Source organism: Sceloporus occidentalis, unplaced genomic scaffold, assembly GCF_023333645.1.
Source record: "Sceloporus occidentalis isolate IW3139 unplaced genomic scaffold, rSceOcc1.0.p SCAF_72, whole genome shotgun sequence".
NCBI lineage: Eukaryota > Metazoa > Chordata > Lepidosauria > Squamata > Phrynosomatidae > Sceloporus > Sceloporus occidentalis.
In genome coordinates this window covers 4790419-4814725 of record NW_028317052.1, presented here as the reverse complement: position 1 = coordinate 4814725, position 24307 = coordinate 4790419, and the positions used below count along the sequence as shown (strand labels likewise).

General features: G+C 39.8%; 1 protein-coding gene across 2 annotated transcripts; it reads left to right on the top strand.

Annotated features, from left to right (window-relative positions):
• Positions 1-649: 649 nt before the first annotated feature.
• RPA1 (replication protein A1) lies at positions 650-23551 on the top strand. Of its 2 annotated transcripts, none has more exons than XM_089494473.1 (17): positions 650-685; positions 1297-1344; positions 1562-1640; positions 3265-3373; positions 4698-4786; positions 6414-6488; positions 7803-7926; positions 11777-11879; positions 14531-14599; positions 14730-14922; positions 15013-15152; positions 15660-15808; positions 17390-17522; positions 18123-18299; positions 20513-20620; positions 21574-21660; positions 23441-23551. In XM_089494473.1, the coding sequence occupies exons 1-17, from the start codon at positions 650-652 to the stop codon at positions 23549-23551; spliced, it is 1830 nt and encodes a 609-aa protein (XP_089350599.1). The 2 variants fall into 2 exon arrangements, with proteins under 2 accessions (XP_089350599.1, XP_089350598.1); XM_089494472.1 differs by having other exon boundaries at positions 6408-6488.
• Positions 23552-24307: the final 756 nt, after the last annotated feature.

Sequence of the window (24307 nt, the reverse complement as noted above, 5' to 3'; positions counted from 1 at the left end):
TGTTCAATACTTGGATCACATAGACCTTTACACATAACTCCCGAATAACACACTTCGGAGGGAAATCGGGTACGCCATATAAAAACACCAGACACGCTACTGTAATGCGTTAAAGGAATTAATATTCCAACAACCACAAAACCGCGAATAAGCCAACTGCAATTCTTTTTTTGTGCGAAACTGATCGCTATCCGACGAAACGGCGACCCCGTAGGGTCTGCGATACTCACATTATGCCCAACTTCGTGTTGTTGAAATCACGTGGCTACTTTGGCGACAGAGTGACGTTTGTAACACACCAACAGAGCAACCGCCATCATTGATGCTGGCACTTAAAGGACCATTACAAACATATAGTAAAACGAAACGATTGATAGTCCTTAGCAAACAATAACGTATATATAAAAAATTAATTGCTGAACTTGTTCTTACAGCATTAACACTTCTGCCAGGGTCTAAGAAGGACGCCTCGGCTTCATTCTAGCGGGTCGTATTATGTTGACGTCGAGTCCTGCGACGCTCGGCGTGGAATTTGGCGCCAGGCAGTGGAGGGTGAAAGTAAGCGCGCGGGAGAGTTGGACAGCTGTCTGTAGGTATCATTGTCAGTGCACCGGCGTGAATACCAAGCAGGTCCGCAGATCGGAACGGAATGGCGATGCCACAGCTAAGCGAAGGCGCTATTGGGGTGAGTAGTTCGTGAATACGGTGTCTGTATTTATGACGCACTTATGTTCAAGTTTAGCGGGATGACGGAGCACTTTAGGGGCACCCGCCGCAGAGAGCGCGTTTAACTTCAAAATCCGCGCGGTTCAGGTTGCGTGTTAAAGGGCCAATGCTCCAGTCAGGGCCGTATTTGTTTTATGTCGCACTTTCTTCCCGCTCTGAGTGCGAACTACTTACTAAAGAAATTTGACAGAGCTTGCAGGAGAAATAGCTTCATTGTATTCTTTATACTTCAATATCGTTATGAAGAACCGGCCCCAGTGAGCTTTTCCTGGGTAATGTGTCGTCAAATCAGGGAAGGTTCCTGAAAGTTTCCTCACTCATTTAACTATACATTATGCAGGGCCAGCTCAACTCTTTTTGCTGGGGAAAGTTGTGAGCCAGAGTTCACATGAAGACTCTCCCTTTAGTGGATATACCCCTGTGTGTATATATATAAATCTGAATTTATATATGATGCGATGCAGCGAGAACCCCACATGCAAATTTGGGCTGGTTGTGGAGCGCACTGTTTGCATAGACATGTAGCAATAATACACATTACATAACATGCTATGTTTATGCTTATTTCAGGGTATCCTGCAAGGAGATTCTGTCTCGAAACCAATCCTGCAAGTCATAGTAAGTATTACATTGATGTAAATCGGTGCATTTGCAGATTTTCTTTCCTGGTTAATACCCTGGGAATGTTTTAATTGCTGTTGCCTCTCGTGGCATCGTTCTCTTCGTAGGTCAATTTAAAGGGGTATTACTTTTAGCGCTGGCTGCTGTGTAAACGTTTCATCTGTTCTTTTGTTATTGCATAGTAACGGGTTTTCTTTTTTTTTTTCCCTCTTAGAATATTCGTCCTATTAATACGGCAACCGGCCCCCCTCGTTACCGTCTGCTGATGAGCGATGGCGTAAATACACTTTCCTGTGGGTATTGGTTATTGTTTACTAAATGATACGTGTGATAGTAGTAAACATTAAACGCAATTTGAGGCAGCAAAAAGAGGACATTCTGAGCATTTTGGATTCTCACTTTTTACCTTTTTGGATAAATATGTTGCACAAATGAATCCAACATAATTTACTAAATAACTTGCTGTAGTTTGTGGCTTTTCAGATGATAAATTACATATTTTGAGGGGGGGGGGACTAAATAGGTATTATTGCATCCTGGATAAAACCATGTGTGTTTGTGTATAAGTGTGGGGTGCTAGTGTGTATGGCATTAGCATGAATATGTGTCAGCATATAGCATTAATGTGTTAGTGTGTGCACACGAGCATAGAATATTAGTGTGTTAGTGTAAATTGTTAGTGTTTGGAGCATAATATGTTAGCGTGCGTCTGTTACTGTATGCTGTTAGAGGGTCTAAATGTATGTTAGTGAATGGCAAGGCTCGACAAACCACCTCCGTGTAGCATATTCATTATTTTAAGCCTCCTGGCTAAGTGATACAACTAAAATGCCTGGATGTGATGCTAGATGGCACTACAGCGTAAATAAAAGATGCATAATGTCTTGGTAAATGGCCGTGGTGCAGTATATAAAACACCAGAGACAGGACTTATTTTACCCGTACCTCACTTCTGTGTACATTCTGTTTTGCTATTCATACCAGGAAAGAGTGAAGAGCACCAATTAAACTCATATATTTGTGACCCATCGTTAAACTTTAGTTATAGCATAAATTAGAAATGAACAATTCTAGTAGGAATCGTGTTAAAATTGTTTTGGTAGTGATTTCACAGCTGTTTGCACTTTACAGTGCATCATATTACAACACGATTAGCTAACATTTGTATGGGCAATAAACATTTTTAGGATACAAATGGAATCAAAGAATTTGAGCTGGCAATATACAAAATTATCAATAACTTGGACAAATGGAAATGCTGGTCCAGTTTTTAATTGACACAATGGTTACCTATAAACCTTCAAATGTTTAATACATATGCACTCACTTGTCAAAAGGGCTGTGGGGGGAAAAAAGTATTATCCTTCTACATATGCTGATGCGATACCAACTCATCAACTTGCTACGCAGGCTGCTGTCTAAGCCAGCAGCGTCACCCACAGCTCCACAGCACCCGGGTCCTCCGCCTCCCCTTCCCGTTTGAGGCTGCTGTTTCATCTCAGAAATGTTATCTATTTTTAATTCCTGCCATAATAGTATACATATTTTTCTTATGTGTATATCTCTTCAGACCCGTCTTAGTGTTTTATAATAACAGTATTTATATATTTTGTCTTGTGTATGTGTATTTACGTTTCACTGATACTTTAACCCTTGTGTAAGCTGCGGAGAGACAAATATGACTATTGGGAGTCCAGTGTATCTTTTTTTTTTTTTTATAGCTAGTCTGGTAAAAGTCATTATATACCAAGCAGACTGTGTTCTCGCAAGGCACAGCTGTCTAAAATACAGGGGAGGGGAAATAAGGGTCAGAATACTTTTTCTGCGTGTGAAATTATTAAAAAAAAAAAAAGTATCCAATGTTTTTTAACTTTTTTATGTAATGTAAACCTCATGTGTTTCTGCTTTTCCTCACAGCCTTCATGTTGGCAACCCAGCTGAATTCTCTGGTGGACAGTAATCTCCTCGCTACCAACTGTGTCTGCCAGGTCTCCCGGTACATTGTAAACAACCTGAAAGATGGAAGGTATTTTTCCTTTAGCAGTGGTCACGCCATTGCTATGCTTCATATACTTGGCTCTGCCTCTTTTCACCTACTTTGTATGTGTACAATTTCATGTACAGGTGTATTGTTCTCTGAGGTATGTGCTGAAGCGTATCGATTCTTCTAGTTATTAATATTGAATGCTTAGCGGGATGCCTCGTGCTGCATGTCAATGGTGTATGTGCTACTCTGTAATTAAATTAATTGAACACAGTTCTTTATTCCTTTTGGGGTTTTATACTTGCTTATGTGGGCCCATAAGCAGCCTTTTGACTAGTGATGTTTTGCATGCCATCCTCTTTTGAGAGGGGATAAAAAGAAGTAAATTTAGAAGATGGATTTAATAGTTTCAGGGCAGTGGGCTTGGGAAGTAATTAAATATAGCTTTGAAATTGAAAAAGCACATTTTCTTTTGAGGCGAGTAGTGATTTTTTTTATTTTATTTTTTTATGGCACAGTGGGACAGGATCAGTATAATGCAATTATTGGTTGCCTGTGTAATATTTACTTGCTACCAGTGGGGCCCAATCAGCAGCATTGTGTGTTGAATAATAATCTGACCATCTGGCTTCCTTCATTAAAGAGTTCCATGCTAAACCTAAGTCACTAAAATTTTGGGGGCTTGCATTCAGCAGTGTGTGCTGTCTGGGGTACTTGGAATTCTTGACACCTTTCCTCTTTTATGGATTGCAACTCTTATGGCTTCTGTCTTCTTCTTTTCTGTTTGTTTGTTTATTTATTTATAATCTTTATTACATTTTTAATATAAATATCCAACAATGTTGTGATGCTTACAAAACATCAACATTCACCTAAGATCCATTCGAACATGTTTAAGGCTATCTTTTTAGGAAAGTATCTACATTTAGCTTGTCAGTTTATATAGGGAACCTTCCTAGTATCTAAAGCACAGGCAAGTTATTAGTGTGGCAAGGGCTTGGTTTTCATATAGCAACCATTAACTTGGCTTCTGTTTTGTGCAGAAGGGATATGATGCAACTTCTAAATGGTCTCAAATTACTTAATCCTAACAGTGACCCCCAATGTATAAGCTTAATGGCTAACATTTACCTCAATTTGGATAATGTACTGCTTTCTAAAATACTGGCTATCACAGAGAACATTTTTCTACTTGATATTAGTGCTTTTTTATATCCTTATTTTTTAATTGGATACCTTGAGATCCTCAATTGAATTGAGTTGACAATGGAAGTATTTGTCAGTCAGTCTGATATTACTAGTGTTTGCACTTTGTAGTTACGTGAATATTGCTGTCTATTATTTCTCTTTTGATTGTCACCACCAGACGAGTGATCATAGTGATGGAGATGGAAGTGCTGAAGTCTGCTGATGAGGTTATGGGGAAGATTGGTAATCCTCAACCATACAATGACGGTACAGTAAAAACTGCCTACATTTGGGGGGGTAGTCTTATAATCGAGCAAATACGCTATTACACACACACGCCACTCTATTAGGTACACCTGTTAAATTGCTTGTTAACACATGGCAGCAACTCAATGCGTGTAGACGTGCTCAAGGCAACTTGCTGGAGCATCAGAATGGGAAAGAAAAGGGTATTTAAGTGTCTTGGCACTTTTTGGGGCCCTTAGTACCAATTGATTATCGTTTGAATACGACAGCTTACCTGAGTATTGTTGCTGACCATGTCCATCCCTTTGTGACCGCAGTGTACCTATCTTCTGATGGCTACTTCCAGCAGGATAATGCACCGTGTCACAAAGCTCACATCATCCCAAACTGGTTTCATGAACATGACAATGAGTTCACTGAACTCCAATGGCCTCCACAGTCACCAGATCTCAATTAAATAGAGCATCTTCGGGATGTGGTGGAACGGGAGATTGGCTATAATGGATGTACAGCCGACAAACCCACAGTAACTGTGTGATGCCATCATGTCCATATGGACCAAAGTCTCTGAGGAACGTTTCCAGCACCTTGTAGAAAGTATGCCACAAAGAATGAAGGCAAAATGGGGTCCAACCCAGTACTAGCAAGGTGTACCGAATAAAGTGGCCAGTGAGTGTATGTACCCACATATAATGTGTGTTTTCTCAGAATAAAAACTTGCTTGTGATATTTGCTACCTGTTCAGAAAAATGATTAGGCCCATTAACCTCATTTACAAGTTTGATGGAATTGTCATCTTCATGCGGTGAGTTTTGTTTACCCGTTAGTGTTCCTGCTACTGTTCCTGGCAGGTTAACGGATGTGATTATGTATCGATTCTGAACCCCACGATAACTCATCTGCGATTATGCCGTCTACGTATTGCTGCATCTGTTGCTCAAAGCCATCTGCTCCCTTGAAAAATGTTACAGAAATGTATCATTTCATATGTCAGTCCCATTGAAATAGATTGTGACGCAGCAACTGTATGTGGTATAGTTTTGCACCATACGTTTTTATGAGGGAGGAACAAGGCCTGCTTCCAAGGTGTGATGTGCTTGTTTTTAGCACCTGAAAGTCCTATACTAGAAATGTCAACTTATTTATACTGTTTTAATCTTCGTAATATATGAACCTTATGATTCATATGCAAAGTGTTCAGAAATAAGCGTTTTATGTTTAACCGCTTGCTTAATCTGTTCATCTGTAATTGTAAAGTAGTTTCTTTGTAAGATATTGGATGCAAAGAAATGCTGGTGTAGACTTAGGATTTTTTTGTCTTTTCATGCTACAAGTAGAGCAGATGGTTTTGGGGAAATTGTTAAATCTATTGATTTGTTCTATATTGTAGTAGGTTTCAAGTCTTTATATTTGTATGCTATGGCACTAGGCCTTATGACATTGTGTTATGTCCTTTATCTTTTTTTTGATTTACAAAGTCCCCCCCCCCCCCCAGCACATTAATACATTATTTGAGTTCAGCTGCACGGGTAATCTCTGGAGGAATTAAACATATAAAAAGAACATGTGAAAGCATCTGACAAATATATAATGGCTATATTATGTTTGTTTGTTTTTTTTTTTTGTTTGTTTGTTTTTTTAGGGCAAGCTCAGCCCCAGCCAGCAGCCCCGGTCCATACCCCCGCTCCTGCCCCACCGGCTAGCAAGCCAGTGACAAACTCCGGTGAGTGTCTGCAACTGTTATTGAAGTGGGCTGTGTCTTTGCACCCAATCTTTAAACGAACTGATCAGCAGGGAATGTCTAATGCTTACAATTGCAAGTAGGCATCTGCACAGTGTAATAGGCATTATGATCCTATTATGTATGGGATTCACCAGAATGAGGAATCTGCACACACACCAAAGGAACTCTGGTGCCTATGATCCTATTATGTATATGGGATGTCAATTATTATATAGGTGGCTTCAACCAACACATTCTCAGATATCCCTTCATTAGCTTTGGTGATTTTTGATGTTAGTAAATTGAACCCCCTGTTTTGCCCTGCAGAACTGTTATGTCCTTTCTCTTTTTTTTTTAAGATCCAGCAGGTTGCCAAATCTACTTGTGGTTGGATTTAATCCTGAACCTAGATCCCATGGAACAATGACTTCCAAATCCTATTCAGATTTCTCTGAAATTAGGGGATCAGTGATGGAAACCTGGCCTGGGAGGAAGGCTTCACTGTTCATTTAAATACTTCTAAAATCACCCTCCTGGTTAGAGCATGGTGCATATTTACGCCTTAAAAAGAAAAGTTCTGTGAAAATAAGGCAAAGTTGGATTCTTATGAATTTTGCTGTGTTTTAAGGGGTGGGGAGTTCATTTAATGGTGCCTGGGTGTCCTATCCAAAAAAACAGGAGTATAAAAATGTTATTTTTCTTAAAGCATAAGATAAGGAGTAATAGTCACAAGCACATGAATAACTCAGATATGCCAACTGCCTCACGCGTTTCATGAGGCACTTAATATAATAGGCATTAATGTGCATATGATGACCGAGGTGTCTCGAGAAAAATAAATGTGTATCAGTTAAGTGACAAGGAGAAGACAAGATTGCTATAGGGCACTACAGGTTCTGGTGCTGCCCCTTCTCATACATAATTTCATTTCATAATTTTAAAGACTTTTTGATATTTTTGGATGTTTTCCTTTTGGTAAGTGCATTGCAGTTTGTGTCAAAACGTGTGTGCTTGGCGGGGGAGGGAGGGTGTTGTAAGCTTTTCAGCAGTGCAGACCCTTGAAAGCTCTTCATTTTATCTGCATGTTTCCTCTTGGGTCGTGTGGATTCCAGTTATTTTTAATTCAATGTATTATTGAGGCTTAAAAGCATATGTGGTTTCTGACTTCACAAGGAGGTTGAGCGCTACACTTAAGTTGGCCTATATGTCTAATAATTCTGCATCCATGAAGTGTATGTTCTTTATTTCATTACCTATAAAGAGTTTTCTATAGAATTTTAGTTTATAACTTTTTTTTTTTTCCTCCTCGCACAGCCCCTCTGGCTGCTATGAACCGCGGATTTTCAAAACCATTTGGAGGTGGGGGTTTAGTGAATACACCTGGCGGATCTCAGGGGAAGGTGGTACCGATTGCCAGTCTCAATCCATACCAGTCAAAGTAAGTGCCGAATCACTTCCAAAATAACTGCCATAAAGAATATATGCTAAAGAATATGCTGAATACATTATTTTTATATTTTTGCTATAATTACTTCTGGACTGGATGATTATTGCAGCTGGCACACTTTGTCTGTCCTACCCTCTGGTCTTCGCTGGAATGTATAGAACAAGAATGCAGCCCCGAATCAAATGTTTCTTATGTCGATGAGCTAACAAATTGAATGGTTGTGTCACTGACAATGTTCCTTTTCACGCTTTTATGGTTTCTCAAACATGTTATTTCATTGTAATGTTCTCGGTATTACCCCTCATTGAAGCAGTCCCGATATATATCTCTATATCACTGCATGTGCCCCTTGACACTTTGCTCATTTAGGTAACAAGCTGACAGTTTATTGTGGCTAAAGGCTGCAGGTTTGTCCATGTTACAGTATAAACCAGAGTTGCCAACAGATGTTGAGCCTATTTAATTTTCTTCAACATGGATATCGCTGGAGTTGAACTCTAGGGTGCTACTTTTTGGTGTCCCTTGTATCAACAGGTTTTTGTCACTTTGTCTGCTGTTTGCACTCTGGAGCTGAAGCCTTCAAAGAAAAATGTGGCAATAAATCTATTTTCATGAAATGCACTCCTGCTCTGAAATTAATATAAACTATCTTATGTTCAGATCTGCTCCTGTTAGAAGGTAAACAAAGTAAAGAATAAATAAGTCATATGGGGAAAAAAATAACCCAAAACTTATTTTAATTAGTTCTAGTATGCACCCAGGTCTACAACTCATCCAAAATCTTGCTCCATGAGGGTGCGGGGAGACTTCTGCAGCCCCGTCTTTCTACATTGATCTATACAAGCCACTTCTTTACAGACCTTTCAGTTTGTGAAGATCCTGCAAGTGTTGCTACAAAATTGGAAGCATAAAATCATCTAGAATGTTATTTTAGGCTGTAGAGTTAAGATGTCCCTTTGCTGGAGCTAAAGGAAAAACAGCGGCATACAATTACTTCATGCATTTGCACTTCTCAGAGAGGCAGGTGGTATTTTCATGGCGTTTGGTGGAGCTTACTGTGTGTTCCAGCTATTCAGTGGGCTTTTGTGCCAAGTTGTTTCCACTTTGGAACAGCACTTGACAGTAGACTGAGCAGAAATGGACTGACATGATGTAACGGTGACGTTCTGTGATGGTGCCACGCAGGCAGTTTTGAGGTACAGTCATGTATACTGCCAGTGTTTGCCTGTGGCCATTGTCTGTGTGTTTGCTTTTGTATAGCTGTCAACGATGGGAGTGACATTTTTTTGAATCCGCTAATTAGAAGGGCATTCCTCATAATTTCTGCCATATGGTTTATGTACAACTTAATGCACAATGTGTTGATTAGTTGTCCCTCTGTAAATAGTCCTTTATTCCCAAGCTCATTTGACCGACGTACTTACATGGGTTAAAGCAGGGCTCGACAAATCCCGGGCGCCAGGTCGCCATGGCGACTCAGAATTTTGTCCTGGCGCCTAGGTGTTTGTCAGCCTGTGATCGCGGGGGGCGCTGCTGCCTGCCCAGGAGTCTGGGCAGACAGCCCAGCCACTCCGAGTCCGCCCCCGAGCCTGAGGTCACTCTCACGGAGTGATCCTGTAGGCTGAAACCGCGATTGCAGGAAAACCTGAAATCGTGTTTTCAGCTGCCACAGGCAGCTTCAGGAAAGGGGGTTGAGTGTTGATTGGGTCCCCACACAAGTGTGGGGACCTGACCCAACACCCCCCTGCTGCCTGATCGTTCCATGAGAGTGACAGTGCAGCGTTAACCCCTTCAATGCCGCGATCACGGCATTTAGGGGTTAATTCCCGTTTTGTAAGGGGCTCTGCTGCTGGTGGTCTGCCTGGAAGCCCAAGCAGACCAGCAACAGCAAAAACGAGCCCCCCACAAGCCCTTTGATTCCTGTAGGCATGGAAGCCTACAGCAGTCATCAGAGACTCCCCCCTGCAATGGCTGGTCTATAGACCAGCAGTTGCATCCCAGCTGCCAGAGGCAGCTTCAGGGATAGGGGAGAGGGTTCTTTGGTCTCCACATGAGTGGAGAGCAGCCCCAACACCGCCCCTGCTGCCTGAGAGCGACAGTGCAGGGTTAACCCCTTCAATGCCACAGTTGTGTATAACACATTTGTGGCATTGCAGGGGTTAACCTTTGTCCCCACAAGCTTGTGGGGACTAAATATCAGTCAATGCTGTGCTCCAATGGAACATCAGCATTGAAAGAGTTAAAAAAAAAACAAAAAAAAAAAAAAAAAAAAAAAACCAGCACTGACCTTAAAGTCCAGGGTGCTTCCAGGTCAAATGCTGTGAGTTTAGTAAGTGGGCTGATAATGATCCGATCACTCCTAACCAACTGTTAGTTTAAGAAAAAATCCTGGCTCCTAACTTTTTTAGCTGGTGCCTAGATTCACAACAAATTTGTCAAGCCCTGCGTTAAATTGTCCATATCCTTGGCTCAGTTTGATGCCTCCATTCATTTGCAGTTTGAACACATATTTCCTTTACTGCTTGGCTCTTTATCATCATTCTTTTGTTATTTTTCCAACAACATAAATAACCAGAGGTCTTTTATGCAATGCTTTCCCAGCATAGACATTAATGTAGTACATATTACGTGGACATTATCTAATTATTACTTGGACTATTATATCCACTGCAGTAGTTTGAGTGTAAACCTTGTGCAGAATATTGGATTTTCTTCCAGAAATCAGTGACGTTGTGTAATGCTTGGGAGAAAAGGTGTTTACAAGCTGCTAGCAATTGATTTTGTAGGTTGTGCTAAAACCTGTAAAAGCTTCCTGCGGTACCTTACTATTTTTCCACGACTGTGTGCTGGAAATCTTACAATAACTAGCCAGGCCTTTTTGGTTTAAAGGAGTCGAAACGCCTCTGGTGCAAATCGTAATAGTATTAAAATTTGTACACGTTTACATCCAAGAAATACTTCGGATGCCTGTGGTGTCTGAGACGGTGATGCAGTAAAGAACACACATAATTGCAAGCTTTGCTAAACTCCAGTTTCTATACCTCTTACACTGTATATAATGGGCATGACCTGTATGCGAATAGGCAAGCCTTGTTTTTATGCGTTAAATGGGAGAAACGAGTACAACTTTGCCAATACAGAACATTGCGGTGTGCGTTACCATAGTTTAGAGGACACACGCGGCAGGGTGGGCATAGCGCTAGAAGACTGATGTGGTGCCGTAGTAATTTGTGACCTGCCCACATCATGCTGCTTTTTTTTCCCTTAAGGCGTGGGTTATGACAATGTTAAACCGACTAAAGTAAAGGATCTAACATGACCGTTTTGGATGTGATGTCCTTTCTTATAGTGGTCCGTGTTCTGGGAGTAATAAACCATATGTATTTGTTCCGTGAGCTCTTTACCCGTCTGTATTTTAGGGAGCAGCAGCAGTAGGGGCTTCTGAGGGTCTTCACTTTCCTAGCTTGCTGAATCCCTCCTCTTCACATGTTTCTTCTTATGAGCGAACAGATACCCTGTTATGCTCTTGCATTGCATCAAGATATTTGATAAATTCAGCAGTTAGAGCAGCTGGTTCCTTGTGACTTTACCCTATTTATCAGTTTGCAGCTGACCTCTTTTATTTGTTTCTTTGTTTTTCTTTTTCCTGACTGTTTGCTCATTAGTAGCTTGATTTATAATGGGTACAGAAATATTTTCATGTGTGTCCTAAGTGCCCCCGTAGGTAATATATTAGTACATTGAAACACAAAATGTTTTTATACTCTGCTAATGTAAACTGTCATGTCTGAGCTATACGTCAGGTGAATGCCAATATTCTTTTTTTTTTTTTTCTTTTCAGGTGGACAATTCGTGCAAGAGTAACAAATAAAAGTCAGATCCGTACGTGGAGCAACTCCCGCGGGGAAGGGAAGCTGTTTTCTATTGAGATGGTGGATGAGAGTGTAAGCGGACGGTGCTCAATTATTTCTTTAACACGTGTGACAGGCATTTCTAAATGTTATCTAGCCACTGCCAGATAATTATTGCCATTTGGGAAGGAGCCTTGGGATTACATCATCTACAGCCTTTACTCTCCCACTTGGCAACATCGATTAAAGTTCCAAACAAGTATAAACGCACTCATCTGTAAAGCCATCTTTGCCCTTTTCAGTGTTTGTAGGATTTGTTAAGCGGCTTTGTAAATTTAGACCTTTAGTTACAGGGCTGCTGTTGTAAGTTTAAAGTGATAATGCTTCACACCAAGCTCTATTATGAGTTATAATTGTGTGCTGACGTGTTCTGTGTCTAGGTGTTTTCTATTGTTTGGACAGTATACATCTAGTTTCAACGGGCAGAATCCAAAACTCATACAGCCAAAGCATTGCCTACTGAAAAAAGGCCAGTGTTACAACCCGTAGAACCGATCTGTAAATGAACTGGAAAATGTGTTACGCGTAATGTCTTTTCAGAGACCTGTCAATCAACCCTTTGAGCAGCATGTCATGTATGTAAAATATATCTAGCCTAGTCTGAGGGAAAAAAAAACATACATCCAGCCTTTTTTTGCAATTGTGTGTGCCAGCTGTGTAGCCATTTATAAATCTTATGACAATTATCAGTTCCAGGAGGCATAAAACGATCTATAAAATGTTAATTTGTTAATACATCTAGGGAATCCTGTCGCACAAGCCTCTGCATTGCACACACCTGTTTATATTTACGATCTTGCCATTTGGCTGGGAAACCTAGAATTTTCTCAAATATATTCAGATAATTAATCTTTTCTATAGACAGTGAGAATGTAATGTGTGTATGGCCAAAGTTTCACATATATACATAAAACACAGGAATTCTGTTGGCGTATACCAACTCCCCAGTCCTGTTACACTACAGGAATGTATTCTCCAGAATATGTTTCACTGATCACCAAAGAAGAAAAATCAGTATTGCCCCATTAATGGCAAATCTCTTAGATGCTGAAGAACTAAATCAGTGCAAACCAAGTTGCCTCGAATCCAGGCAGTGACTGAACTCCACCGAGCAGCTTGGTGCATTAAAACCAGCCAGAAGGGCCAAGTTCACCTCATTTTAGCAAATATTAATTCAGGGCTTTTCTGACTCAACCTGACCTTTTGGTTAGTTTTAATGAAGAATGTGTCAACATTGACATGAACTCTATAAACAGCTCTTCTTGTAAACCAGTGCATGTTTCTACCTGTGATAGTCCTCTCTAATATTATGAATAAATGTGCAGTGTGGGGTTCTAGTAAAGATCTTGGCTGCATGTCGGTAGTTAAAGGTTTGTTTGAAGTCATACTTTTTGTATAATTGTAATTTTTTTTATTTTTTTTTTGTGATAACCTTTCATTCCTCCCATAATTCTGTTAGAAGTGCTTAATATCACTGGCATTAATATGCCAAGCTGCTACGAAACACACAGAGAGAAATGTGTACAAGGTACAGCCGCTTACCCAATGCTGCCTAAATCTGCTCCCCGCTACAGAGGCGGACAGCTTGCTTTTGTGGCTGGCCTTCTAACCCCCTTAATCATTTGAGTAGTACAGGACTCGTCATGCTTTTTCTATTCTTGGTCACTTGCAGAAGAACGCAGTGACTAAAATGTTTTTCTGTGCAGATGTTGTTTCTCTGATGCAAGAATAAAAATCTGTTATCAAATAATTAGCTCTCCTTGCCCTGGGTAAAGAGGGGGTGGATGATTCACGCCTGAGCCTGGGCAGCGATTGCAAATGGTGACATCTTTATCATCAATTAGGTACAGAAGTACTTTGTAGCCCACACATCACGTGCGGTCTTACGCTAATTAGTTAATCGTATTCATTGTCGATAGAAAGGAGTATTGTCTGAATACATAGTATGCATGTGGCTGGGGAACCTATCGTGCTCGGATAGTAAATACTAATAGGTGTGTGCTATGTAGATACTAAATAACGGGTGCTAGGATTCCCAAGATGCGTTAAACATTAAAATCTTTAGATCGAACATTTCATGCCTACTGGCGCTAATAATTATCAGATTGTCTGTATATATTTGTTTAAAAAGGCTTTCAAATTGTGGTTTAGACTTGTGCACAGGGCATTCAAAGTTTGGATAAGGCCATCCCTGTTCTACAGTCCCAAGAATATAAGATTCATTAGTAGCAGAAATATTCTTCTTGCTTTTATTTCAAACTGGCATTTGTACAACTTGAAAGTATGTTTTACAATATTGCCCCAGATGAAGGGCTACAAGAGAAATATTAACTCATAAAAATTTCCACAAATTATCTCTAGCAAAGATGTATTTAATGTAACATCATGCTTTCAACAGTGATCTTTAGCAAGGCTGGAGGACATAAATACTACTGAATGAAATATACACTTAAAAGCTGGAAATTGAGATTGACTCCCACAGTGTTTTGTGGCAGCATATCACAACCAATCGATCCGTTCTGAAGCTTACCACTTGTTCATCATGTTATCTTTGGCATCGTTGAATTATTTTACTGTGACCGTGCCATGCACAAGCCCCTTAGAGAAAAATATCTCCAGTGTTCAGGGATGGTATACTGCAAACAGCAACATAACGCATTTTCTCTTGTTTTCCTCCATTATAGGGAGAAATCCGTGCTACTGCATTCAACGAGCAAGTTGACAAGTTTTTCTCCCTCATCGAAGTGAACAAGGTAGCTGCTTTTATTGTTCTACTCCCGCTGTCTGTGTCTGTGATAAGATTTTGAGGCACCTTCGGCTTCGAGCTCTCAGGTCTTGCCTTGAGTGATTTTCTAATGACAGTGACATCTCTTGTCTTCCTAGGTATATTACTTCTCAAAAGGCACTCTAAAGATTGCCAACAAGCAGTACACAGCTGTAAAAAATGACTACGAGATGACATTTAACAGCGAGACCAGCGTTATCCCCTGTGATGACGCCTCTGATGTCCCTATGGTGCAGTTTGAGTTTGTTCCTATTGCAGATCTAGAGAGCAAGAATAAGGACACTCTGCTAGGTTGGTACATTCAGAACTTTAGTATAATTAGTTGTTTGGAAGAAACTTGCCGGTGTTGGGCCTTCATTGGTCAATTTATCTTTCCTGTAGATGTCATTGGAATTTGTAAGAGCTATGATGATGTCACCAAGGTGACTATAAAATCAAACAACAGAGAAGTATCAAAAAGAACCATTCATCTCATGGACTCCTCTGGTAAACTGGTTTCAACCACCCTGTGGGGAGAAGATGTAAGTGGATTTTAATTTGTACCCCCCTCCATTTTATCAAAGAATGATCCAAGAGGCATGGACCTTCTGGGCCACAGTATAGATTAATGTCTTATGGTGTCGGCAAGCTTTCTGTGCTGTGAAAACACTGGGCCATGAGTGCCTAAATGACATGTGCGCATGCAAATGCTATTGGCATCCTCCAAGTTAGCGCTCTGTGGTGGTTGGAACATCATTCAGATGGCGGTGGGAGGCACGTGGCAGGCATTTGTGCAATAAGTCATCCTGCAATCTGTAAATTAAGGTTTCTGTTGCTTATTCACTATAGCATATTGTATGTTATATAAAAACAAGGCTCCCCTCCTCACCACTTCTGTGCACTTTTCCAAGTATAGATGTTTATAATACGATATCTTTAGGCCTAATTTTGATTAACAATTTGTAATCGTTCTATCTGTTAGGACTCTACTGACTTAATCTACAGCTTATTAAATGTGATTTTTTTATTTATTGTCCTCTTTTCGACAGGCAGATAAATTTGATGGTTCCAGGCAGCCTGTTGTGGCTATCAAAGGAGCTCGGCTCTCAGACTTCGGAGGACGATCCTTGTCTGTTTTATCATCAAGCACTGTAATGCTAAATCCAGATATACCTGAAGCATTCAAACTCAGAGGATGGTAAGAGATGAACGGTCACATTTCTTTTAACGAGTAAGAAGCCATTTCAGTGTCGTACATCTAAAGCGTGTCTTCTGAATTTACACACTAGTGGGCAGTGTGTCAATGCTAAATGTTTAACTTTGCTTTCCACCTTTAACCAGTGTGTTGCCGCATAGCCTTCAGTCTGTCATGATTTCCCATAGCAAAAACATCAAAACCCAGCTGAAGGTAAAAATTGCAAGCCTTGCACTTAAGGAACTCTGAGCAAAAGCATACGTTACTGTTTCTAGGAGTCCCTTGACTGGTGCTGTTCTAGTCCTTGCCATATTTACTAATGCCTCTGTGTAGTGCAATGGGATATTTGGAGAGACACTTCAGTTGTTCGAGTTTGTTTTTTTTAATATATATTTATTTATATAAATACTACAATAAAGGCATTCATTCTGCAACCTGCGAGACTGGGAGCTAAATCGTCCTATACAAACTAGAAAGTTAAGGTTTTTCACTGTTTAGGTAAAGGTGCTTGGCAATTAAAAAATGGCACATAGATGTATAAAAGAAAAGCAGATTTACAGGATGTTATGTTACAAAACAGTAACATTAAAGGTAACTGACACTAGCACTCTTGTTCTGTAGTAATGTTCAGCCCTGCAATAAAATGAGTGCTTTTAAAATAAGTCCTGTTGAAGTCATAGCCAATTGTGTGTCCTCAATGCAGCATCATTTCACACAATTATTTTCAGAAGTACACCCCATTAACAGTAAATGCATTAACTAAATGTTTTCGTATATTTAACATTTCAGGCATATCTCCCTTCTAAGGTGGTGCTCCGCCATTGTATGTCCTTCAATATAAAATGTATGAATCGTAATTAGTATCTCATTCTAAAGATGGAGATCTCACAAAATATATGTAATAGAAAAATTATCAATGCATAAAATATTTGGTAAATATATATTTTAATAATTGATAAATTATTGAAGACATTAATTCATTTAATAAGCTGATAAATGTATACATTTAATTAGCAAGTCAAGTTAATTGAAGAATCTTAAATTGCTAAATAAATTGACATGCTTACACTATAGCGTCACACACTAATGCACATCTACTAAAATTATATGCACACATACAAACACCATACGCTCATGCGCGCGCATGCCAAAACCATACACTACTAGACGCATTTTATGCTGACATACACTCTCGCTAATGCCATACACTAGCACGCACACACCATGCGTGGATATCGCTATGGTGACCCGGTTACTGGAGTTTATCAAGCCGTGTATTAATGTGAATCCGTCTGTTTCGCACTCAACTCCTAAAGTGTAGTGAAAAATACAGGTGTATATTGCCTCCGCTCTGCAGGATGGCAATAATATAAGTCATTTCTCCAGCTTTCTATAATATACCTATACATCCATTCATCTTTTTTTTATTTTTTTATGTACCCTTCTCTGGCTGTATTGTTGGTTTGATATGGTCACTTTCCATTGTACGCCCCTGTGGATGTTCTGAGTTTTATTAACAGAATTCTATATGTGCCAGGGACATTGTGCAGCACTGGTACTGATAGAAATCCTCTTCTCTTCAAGGTTCGACTCTGAGGGTCAGGGTTTAGAAGGCACATCTATTTCTGAGTCAAGAGGTGGAGGAGCAGTCGGTGGAAACACCAACTGGAAATCTTTGCTGGAAGTGAAAAATGAGAGCCTGGGCCACGGGGAAAAAGTAAGGTTACTAAGCCTCAAAACACGTTCTGTGTATAAATCCATTTAGGATAATGCAACAAACAAGCTGCTTTTTTTTTTTTTGGCTTTTGTTTCTTGTTTTTTTTCCCAGTGACATTTTAGTTTGCCTTCTAAGCTGTGATCTTTTATGTCCTGCCCTTACGTTTGCAGATTGGTTAAAATGAATAAAATAGCTTTGAAACAATACTTCCTCAGGTAAAAAAAATGTATTTTAGTAATTGAGTGCAAAAGCATGAAGTATTCTCCTCTAGAGTAGCAGGAAGGGGAACCAAGTCCGTTCAGCTTTGGCTCGCAGACACTTTTCACCCTGAGAAAATGATGGAATTAGATTGTGAGAAATGGTCTGCTCTGGTAGTTCATTTGAGTTAATGGAGCCCAGGAGCAGCGTCTGGAGTGGATACATGGGGCTGGGAAATAAACAGGTTTATGAACAGCACATTGCATCTGACCTTTCATGTGTATTTTGCTTGCACAGCCGTGCATCTATAACTTAAGTTTGCTCCCATGAACTCTTCACTGTTTTTCTTGGGACCGACGGCCTTGCAGCACCTGCTTCAGCTCTCCTGTTTCGATATTTCAGGCCGATTATTTTACCAGCGTGGCTACAATCGTGTATCTCCGCAAGGAGAATTGCCTGTATCAGGCGTGCCCTTCGCAAGACTGCAATAAAAAGGTGATAGACCAGCAGAACGGGCTGTTCCGTTGTGAGAAATGTGACAAAGAGTTTCCAAACTTTAAATATCGCCTAATCCTTTCAGTGAGTATAATTGGTTGTTTATGCCTTTTTTTTTTTTTTGTGTAGGTAAATACTGAAAAATACTTAATGTGAAACATTCCAGATTATTCCTGATCCTAATGCTTATATACAAAACCTTTTTTTTTTCCTCACTTAAGTATTCATAAGCACCTCTTGTCTTTTTTATGCTATATGTGTGTGCGGCTATGTTCTAAGTTGCTGCGTTAAGCGAAGATTTGTGTGATAATCACTCTACAGGGGAACTACACGCTGAATTATATAGGTGGTGTACAGGACTTTACAACGTCCTACATGGGCTGATGGATTCTATTGCAGTCTCTACAGCAGGTTCACGGAATGAAGGGAAATTTGCATGAAATAAGATCTTCCCATTTGAAACTAAAGGGAAAGGTCCTCTTGTATTTAGAATTCCAGTGGTCCTAAATCAAACTACAAGTAGCCATAATCGCTTGAAGACCATGTACATGAAAGCAAAGCTAATTTTGGGTCTGTATGTTTTTAAATTTCCAATAGCGTGTCGCTTTTTTCTAGGTAAGTAACACTAATACAACGTTCGACGCAGATATGACAGAGGCGTTGCAATATGTAGAATATATGAGCAACTTCATGACCGGATCATACGGCTCGATCCCCACATGAACTTTCACAAGAAGCTTGTGGGACAGCTCAATATGATAACATTAACCTTTCTGCTGCCAGCGTTCAGCTTAAATATATTGTGTACTTTTTTATGGTTATTTTGAAGTCAACTGTAATTAAACATAATGACGGGACTTCAAAGTCAGGAAAAAACCCTCTTTATTCACAAATTACATTGGTGTTTTGGGCTCTAACCAAGGCAGTTTATAAAGATCTAGGTGTGTATATGTAGGATGTGTGTATTGTATTATATATTTAATTTAGTTGGAAACTCATTACCACCCCCAGCACATGGTAACTGCTGCATGATGTTGCTTAAATACGCCTCACTCATGCTGTCATTGATCCAAACTGCAAGATATATAACGCTCAAATCTCCTGCCAAGTTCTTCCTCTGAGAAGTCTTTGTAGTTGTGTGAAGACCACAAAAAGGATTCTGTGCAATATTAGTACAGATGTCCATGCTGTGTCTTTGTGCAGCTAAATTATCAAACAACTTGTTCTAGACACTATAACGTCTAACTTATTTTTTTCTGTTGCCAAACTACATTGTTTTTGCCGATTGTTGCAGGGTTAGAAGAGGCAACTTATCAATTCCCGTTTCCAGGTTGGCATTCGCTACACGGAAAGCAGAGATAAACTGAGCGTTATGAAGATAAATTAACGTTAAATGTTTGCGGAGAGCTGAAAATCGCTCTTACAGCCGGGATCCTATATTTAGCTTTTTTCTCAGGAGCCATGCCCCGTTCCTGCTGCATTAGTGGCGACGGCTTCAAAAGCAAAGCTTATTTCTGCCGGCGTCTGTGAGATGAATTTTATATGTGCGAGCGCAAAGATAATTCTAGCTCCTGCGAAAGGCTGCCAGTTCGCCACATGCGGCCTCACCACTTTCATGCAAGTGCTCGTTGGCCCTGACCCGACGGGTGGAGAGTGGCTTTCTCTCTCTCCCCGGCTCATTATATTCATCAGCCCTCGGCAGCTGTGACGCCGTACAATCAAGCTGTTTAATGCCTGTCGAAATCCCTAATGATCTTCGATGGCAGTAGGATGTTGTGGAAAGCATAAAGGGCTGTTGGTGAAATTTTAATGTGAATGCTTGTTTTATATCGTGACTCGCTCACTCTCCTTGCCCGGCACACAGACATTCCATTAGAGGAGAGAGGTTCAAGTACCCTTTTCTGTTAACCTGCTTAGGACAGTGGTACACCACAAGCTTTCTATGTGCAGCTCTCTTAATGGACACTGATGTCAGCTGCTATATTTATCATCCAGTCTTATGAAAAGTGCTTTCTCACTGGGTTTTTAATTGATCTCTTCCCATCTCCATTGTATCATTGCTTGGTTACATGCCAATCATTTATGGGAGTATGTTGTCTAAAATGTATGGTTTACAAAGCTTTTCACATCTTCCTTTTATCCCCCTTTAATGTCATTGGTGTACTGAAAGAAACATTATATATATATATATATATATATATATATATATATATATATATATATCGTGTGTGTGTATGTATCTGTATATTATAATCCAATATATAGTTTGTGAGTGATCTCATGATCATATTTTCCAGGCAAATATTGCAGACTTTGGGGAGAATCAGTGGATTACCTGTTTCCAAGAGTCTGCAGAATCTATTCTGGGCCAGAATGCTGCATACCTTGGAGAACTTAAAGAGAAGGTAGGCTTGTTTAAATGTGTGAACTTGTAACTGTTTAATGTAAATCTGAACGGGTGTATAAGCCACAAGCAGGATGCACAGATCCCCATCATCTGAATACTATTCACTATCGCCACTATTACACTTGATGAACTGTCCAGTACGTACATTCCCTAAAACCCATTCAAACTAAGTTTTCTCTACTCCTCTATTCAAATTAAATGTGCTGGATGTTCAAAAAAGTTGTCTGACTCTAAATTAAATTGAGTTCGCACCACCTCAGCCCTTTTTTCATGCGCAATACATATAGTTAACTTTGCATGGATGCTATACATTTTACCATATGCAAATCTGTACAGAGCATCTACAAGTATATTTCCTCCTCCCAATAAGTAATGTCATAGTATGAAGATTGAAACATGTTTCAGGATACTCTTAAATCCTTGGAAATGAATATGTTCATTGCCCGTCCACTCACTAATGCCTTTGCAGTGGGTGAACAATATTTACTTGGTAACTGTGGAGAGAGAATACTTTTTATTTTTTAATTTTTTTTTTTTAAAGTAGTTTTTCTTTGTATCATGGATTTTGATACATGCATTCTACACCACAGTGTAGGAGTTTCTTGATGAAACAGTCAAATGCTATTGAGTGTAAATGATTCTTGCAAGCATTTTGCTCATCTTGACGTTTTTTTGTCTCTATCAGAATGCTAACTGCTTTTCACCATCTCTAGGAAAAAAAAGTGCTCTCTGCTGCTTTTCATTTAAAAGTAGTCTGTGGGTGTCCACACTTACAGCAAGCACATTCTTTGTTGAATGAATTCCCTCTGGGATGATAGAAAAGGACTTTTTTATGGTGACTGCTGAGCTATTTTGACAAGTTTAAAGGTGCAATTAGTTCCCGGACAGAGGCAGCCCTCTTCTGACAGCTACTTTCTCATCGTTCTCTACATTGCTGTTCTCTTCTTGCAGAATGAACAGGCTTACGAGGAAGTTTTTCAAAATGCAAACTTTCGTTCATATACCTTCAGGGTTCGGGTCAAGTTGGAGACTTACAATGTAAGTACATACTGAAAGTTTAGGGTGTTTGCTGGCTAACACCTCTGTTTGAGCGCCCCTCCATATTGCTAATGTTATGACCCATTTGTTAAGTACCAATGTTTACTGGAGGTTTGTGCCGCTATTCTTACAGATTGGAGACCCATGCAAATCTGAATTCCGCAGTGTTATATGAATGACCTCAATATTAAAACTTTATAACTGTTACCCATCATCTCAGCTGTTCACTCATCCCACCAAGCATAATGAAGGTTGAAACCCTTCTACACATGTTTTCAAAGAGTGGGGCTTTTGCATGTCTCATCATTTGTGGTTATGATCCCTGTACACATTTTTAATGAAAGCAGCTACTTAATGAAAAACAATTGTTTCCAGCGCAGGAATCGACCCAACACCCAAGGCAGCTCCCTCATCGCGCTCTGTTGCCATTTTGTGTCTACAACTCCCATCTCACCCAAACCAAATTGATGAGAATAGATGGGAGTTGTAGTACATAAAACCAGGTGCTATAGTTTTGAGTTGGCAATGGATTTCATGAAGATTGTAACAAGGCTGTGACAGATGCTTTAAGTTCTGATAGTTTATCTGTATAACACATGTGTATCACCAAGATTTCCATATTTCCTCCCTTCCAAGCACCTTTATGGCTCTATGCCACAATAATTTGCAGCGGAATGTGCTGGAAACTCTTTGCGGCTCCCGTTTGCTCTCCCCAAAAGACATGCCTGCTAGTTTGGTGAATACCCACTGCTCTCTTGAGTCTTTGGGAAAACAAAGTGGGTTTAACTGCACATTAAGTGTAAATAGCTTTTTGATTATTTTCAGATGATATGTAATTTTGCTTGATTTTATATTTTTATTTTTTTTAATATCCTGGTGTACTAAATTATTGAATATTTATAAAAAAAAATCCACACTGCCTTGTCGTTGACCCCTATCTTTTTGTGTTTTTGCCCCCTTGTGTATTGCCCCCAGCCTGTCCCTCATTAAAGATGGCCACAGCTAGCTGCCCCCCTTGTGTATTGATGCTGCCAGCACAGATAAAATGCTGCCCTGCAGGACGGGGTCTGCACATCACTTAAGCCTCCCTGTGACACCCCCCCTTCTTACACATACATGCTATCACACGCATATTCATTAATTCACTCGTTCACAAACATTCATTCACAGTGTACAGTGTGTGCGAGCAACACACAGGTTAGCAGCAGGGCCCCCGCGGACACGGTTGCTGTGGGCTTTTGCCCTTGTGGCTGATTATTTTCGGCGTTTTTTTTATTTCGGTATTTTGCCAATTATGTCATTTTCAGCCACTGATATTCTGGTGCATCCCTTGTAATAGTTGAAAGTGTCATCTGAGGAGAATATTTAGTCATTGAAGTGACTAACAATTTAAACATTTCAAATATAAACATGCACCTCATGGTAATATAATATAAATATGATAGTGTGTGTGTATATATACACATATACTCCTATATACACACATAAATACTCTAAACTCTGTACCTTTTTAATGTCTGTGTACCACTCAGGGTTGATGTGTATTAGTATTTTTGAGGTGTGTATTCCATTTAAAGATTTATAGTCATAAAATATTTAAGGAAATATATATTTTTTTAGTTCACTTTTTTATTGCTAAGTTTTATTGCAATATAACATGGAATACATTGTAAAAATAAATGAGAATACCTTCTAGTACGTGATGCTTAATCTTATTACAAAGAAAAAATGTTCCTAAGATGATATTTACTATTTATCTTTGCTCGACTTTTCACAAAAGGATGAATCTCGCATCAAGGCCACTGCTATGGATGTGAAGCCCATAGACCATAAAGAATACTCCAGACGGCTGATCATGAACATAAGGAAGCTAGCGGCCCAGGGAGTCTGATTTGCAGTCTTCGACTACAGGATAAGACGTTACTGCGACAAAAGCCTCCGTGGAAGTGCATTACTGCAAATCTAAAGCACTCCGGATTCTATTTAGACTTATCACATTAAGAACGTGTTTGTTTGGATCCACCTTTAAACTACACAGAACATTACAATTTGACTTGGGTAAAAACAATTGTTTGTCCCGTGTAATGCAAAGTCAAATAAAAATGCAGAAAAGCACGGTGACAAATGCAGACAATTGTCTATCAGTATGGTTTAGGTAGATGGGGGTTGCAAACGAGGTCTGCTTGTTATGACACCCGCACCCTTACCCATGTGTAAATATGCTCTTCTAATTATAACTTTAATCTTGACCTACTATGCTTCTTCCAGTTGATAATTCACATAAAGGTTTAATTACATTCAAGCAGGACTTAATTGGCATCCAGAGAAGTAATTGGTTGCTGCTGAGCAAACTGATGCCCACCCACAACCTGTCTTAGCGCACCGAAAGGCTCCTTAAGCTCTTGGCAAATTCAGGACACTTTCCTCCCATGAAAACCCGCTAGTGCGTATCTCTGCTGTGAGCCTCTGCTTGAAATGGGTAGATATGCCATACTGTTTGCAAACGCTTAGAATGACAATATGGAAGAATTATTAATCAAAGACCTATCTTTTCTATCTGAAGACTTTCCTTCGGGGTTTAATAGACTGAGTCAGATGGTCTTGATATTAATCAAAATTGTCTCTTCTGAGGAGCTCTGATAAGCAT

Bases quoted from the DNA above. Each gene is read 5' to 3' on its own strand.
- RPA1 (XM_089494472.1), top strand. From the start codon at position 650: ATGGCGATGCCACAGCTAAGCGAAGGCGCTATTGGG. The intron at 686-1,296 runs GTGAGTAGTTCG...TGCTTATTTCAG, and splicing joins TAAGCGAAGGCGCTATTGGG to GGTATCCTGCAAGGAGATTC. The intron at 7,927-11,776 runs GTAAGTGCCGAA...TTTTCTTTTCAG, and splicing joins CTCAATCCATACCAGTCAAA to GTGGACAATTCGTGCAAGAG.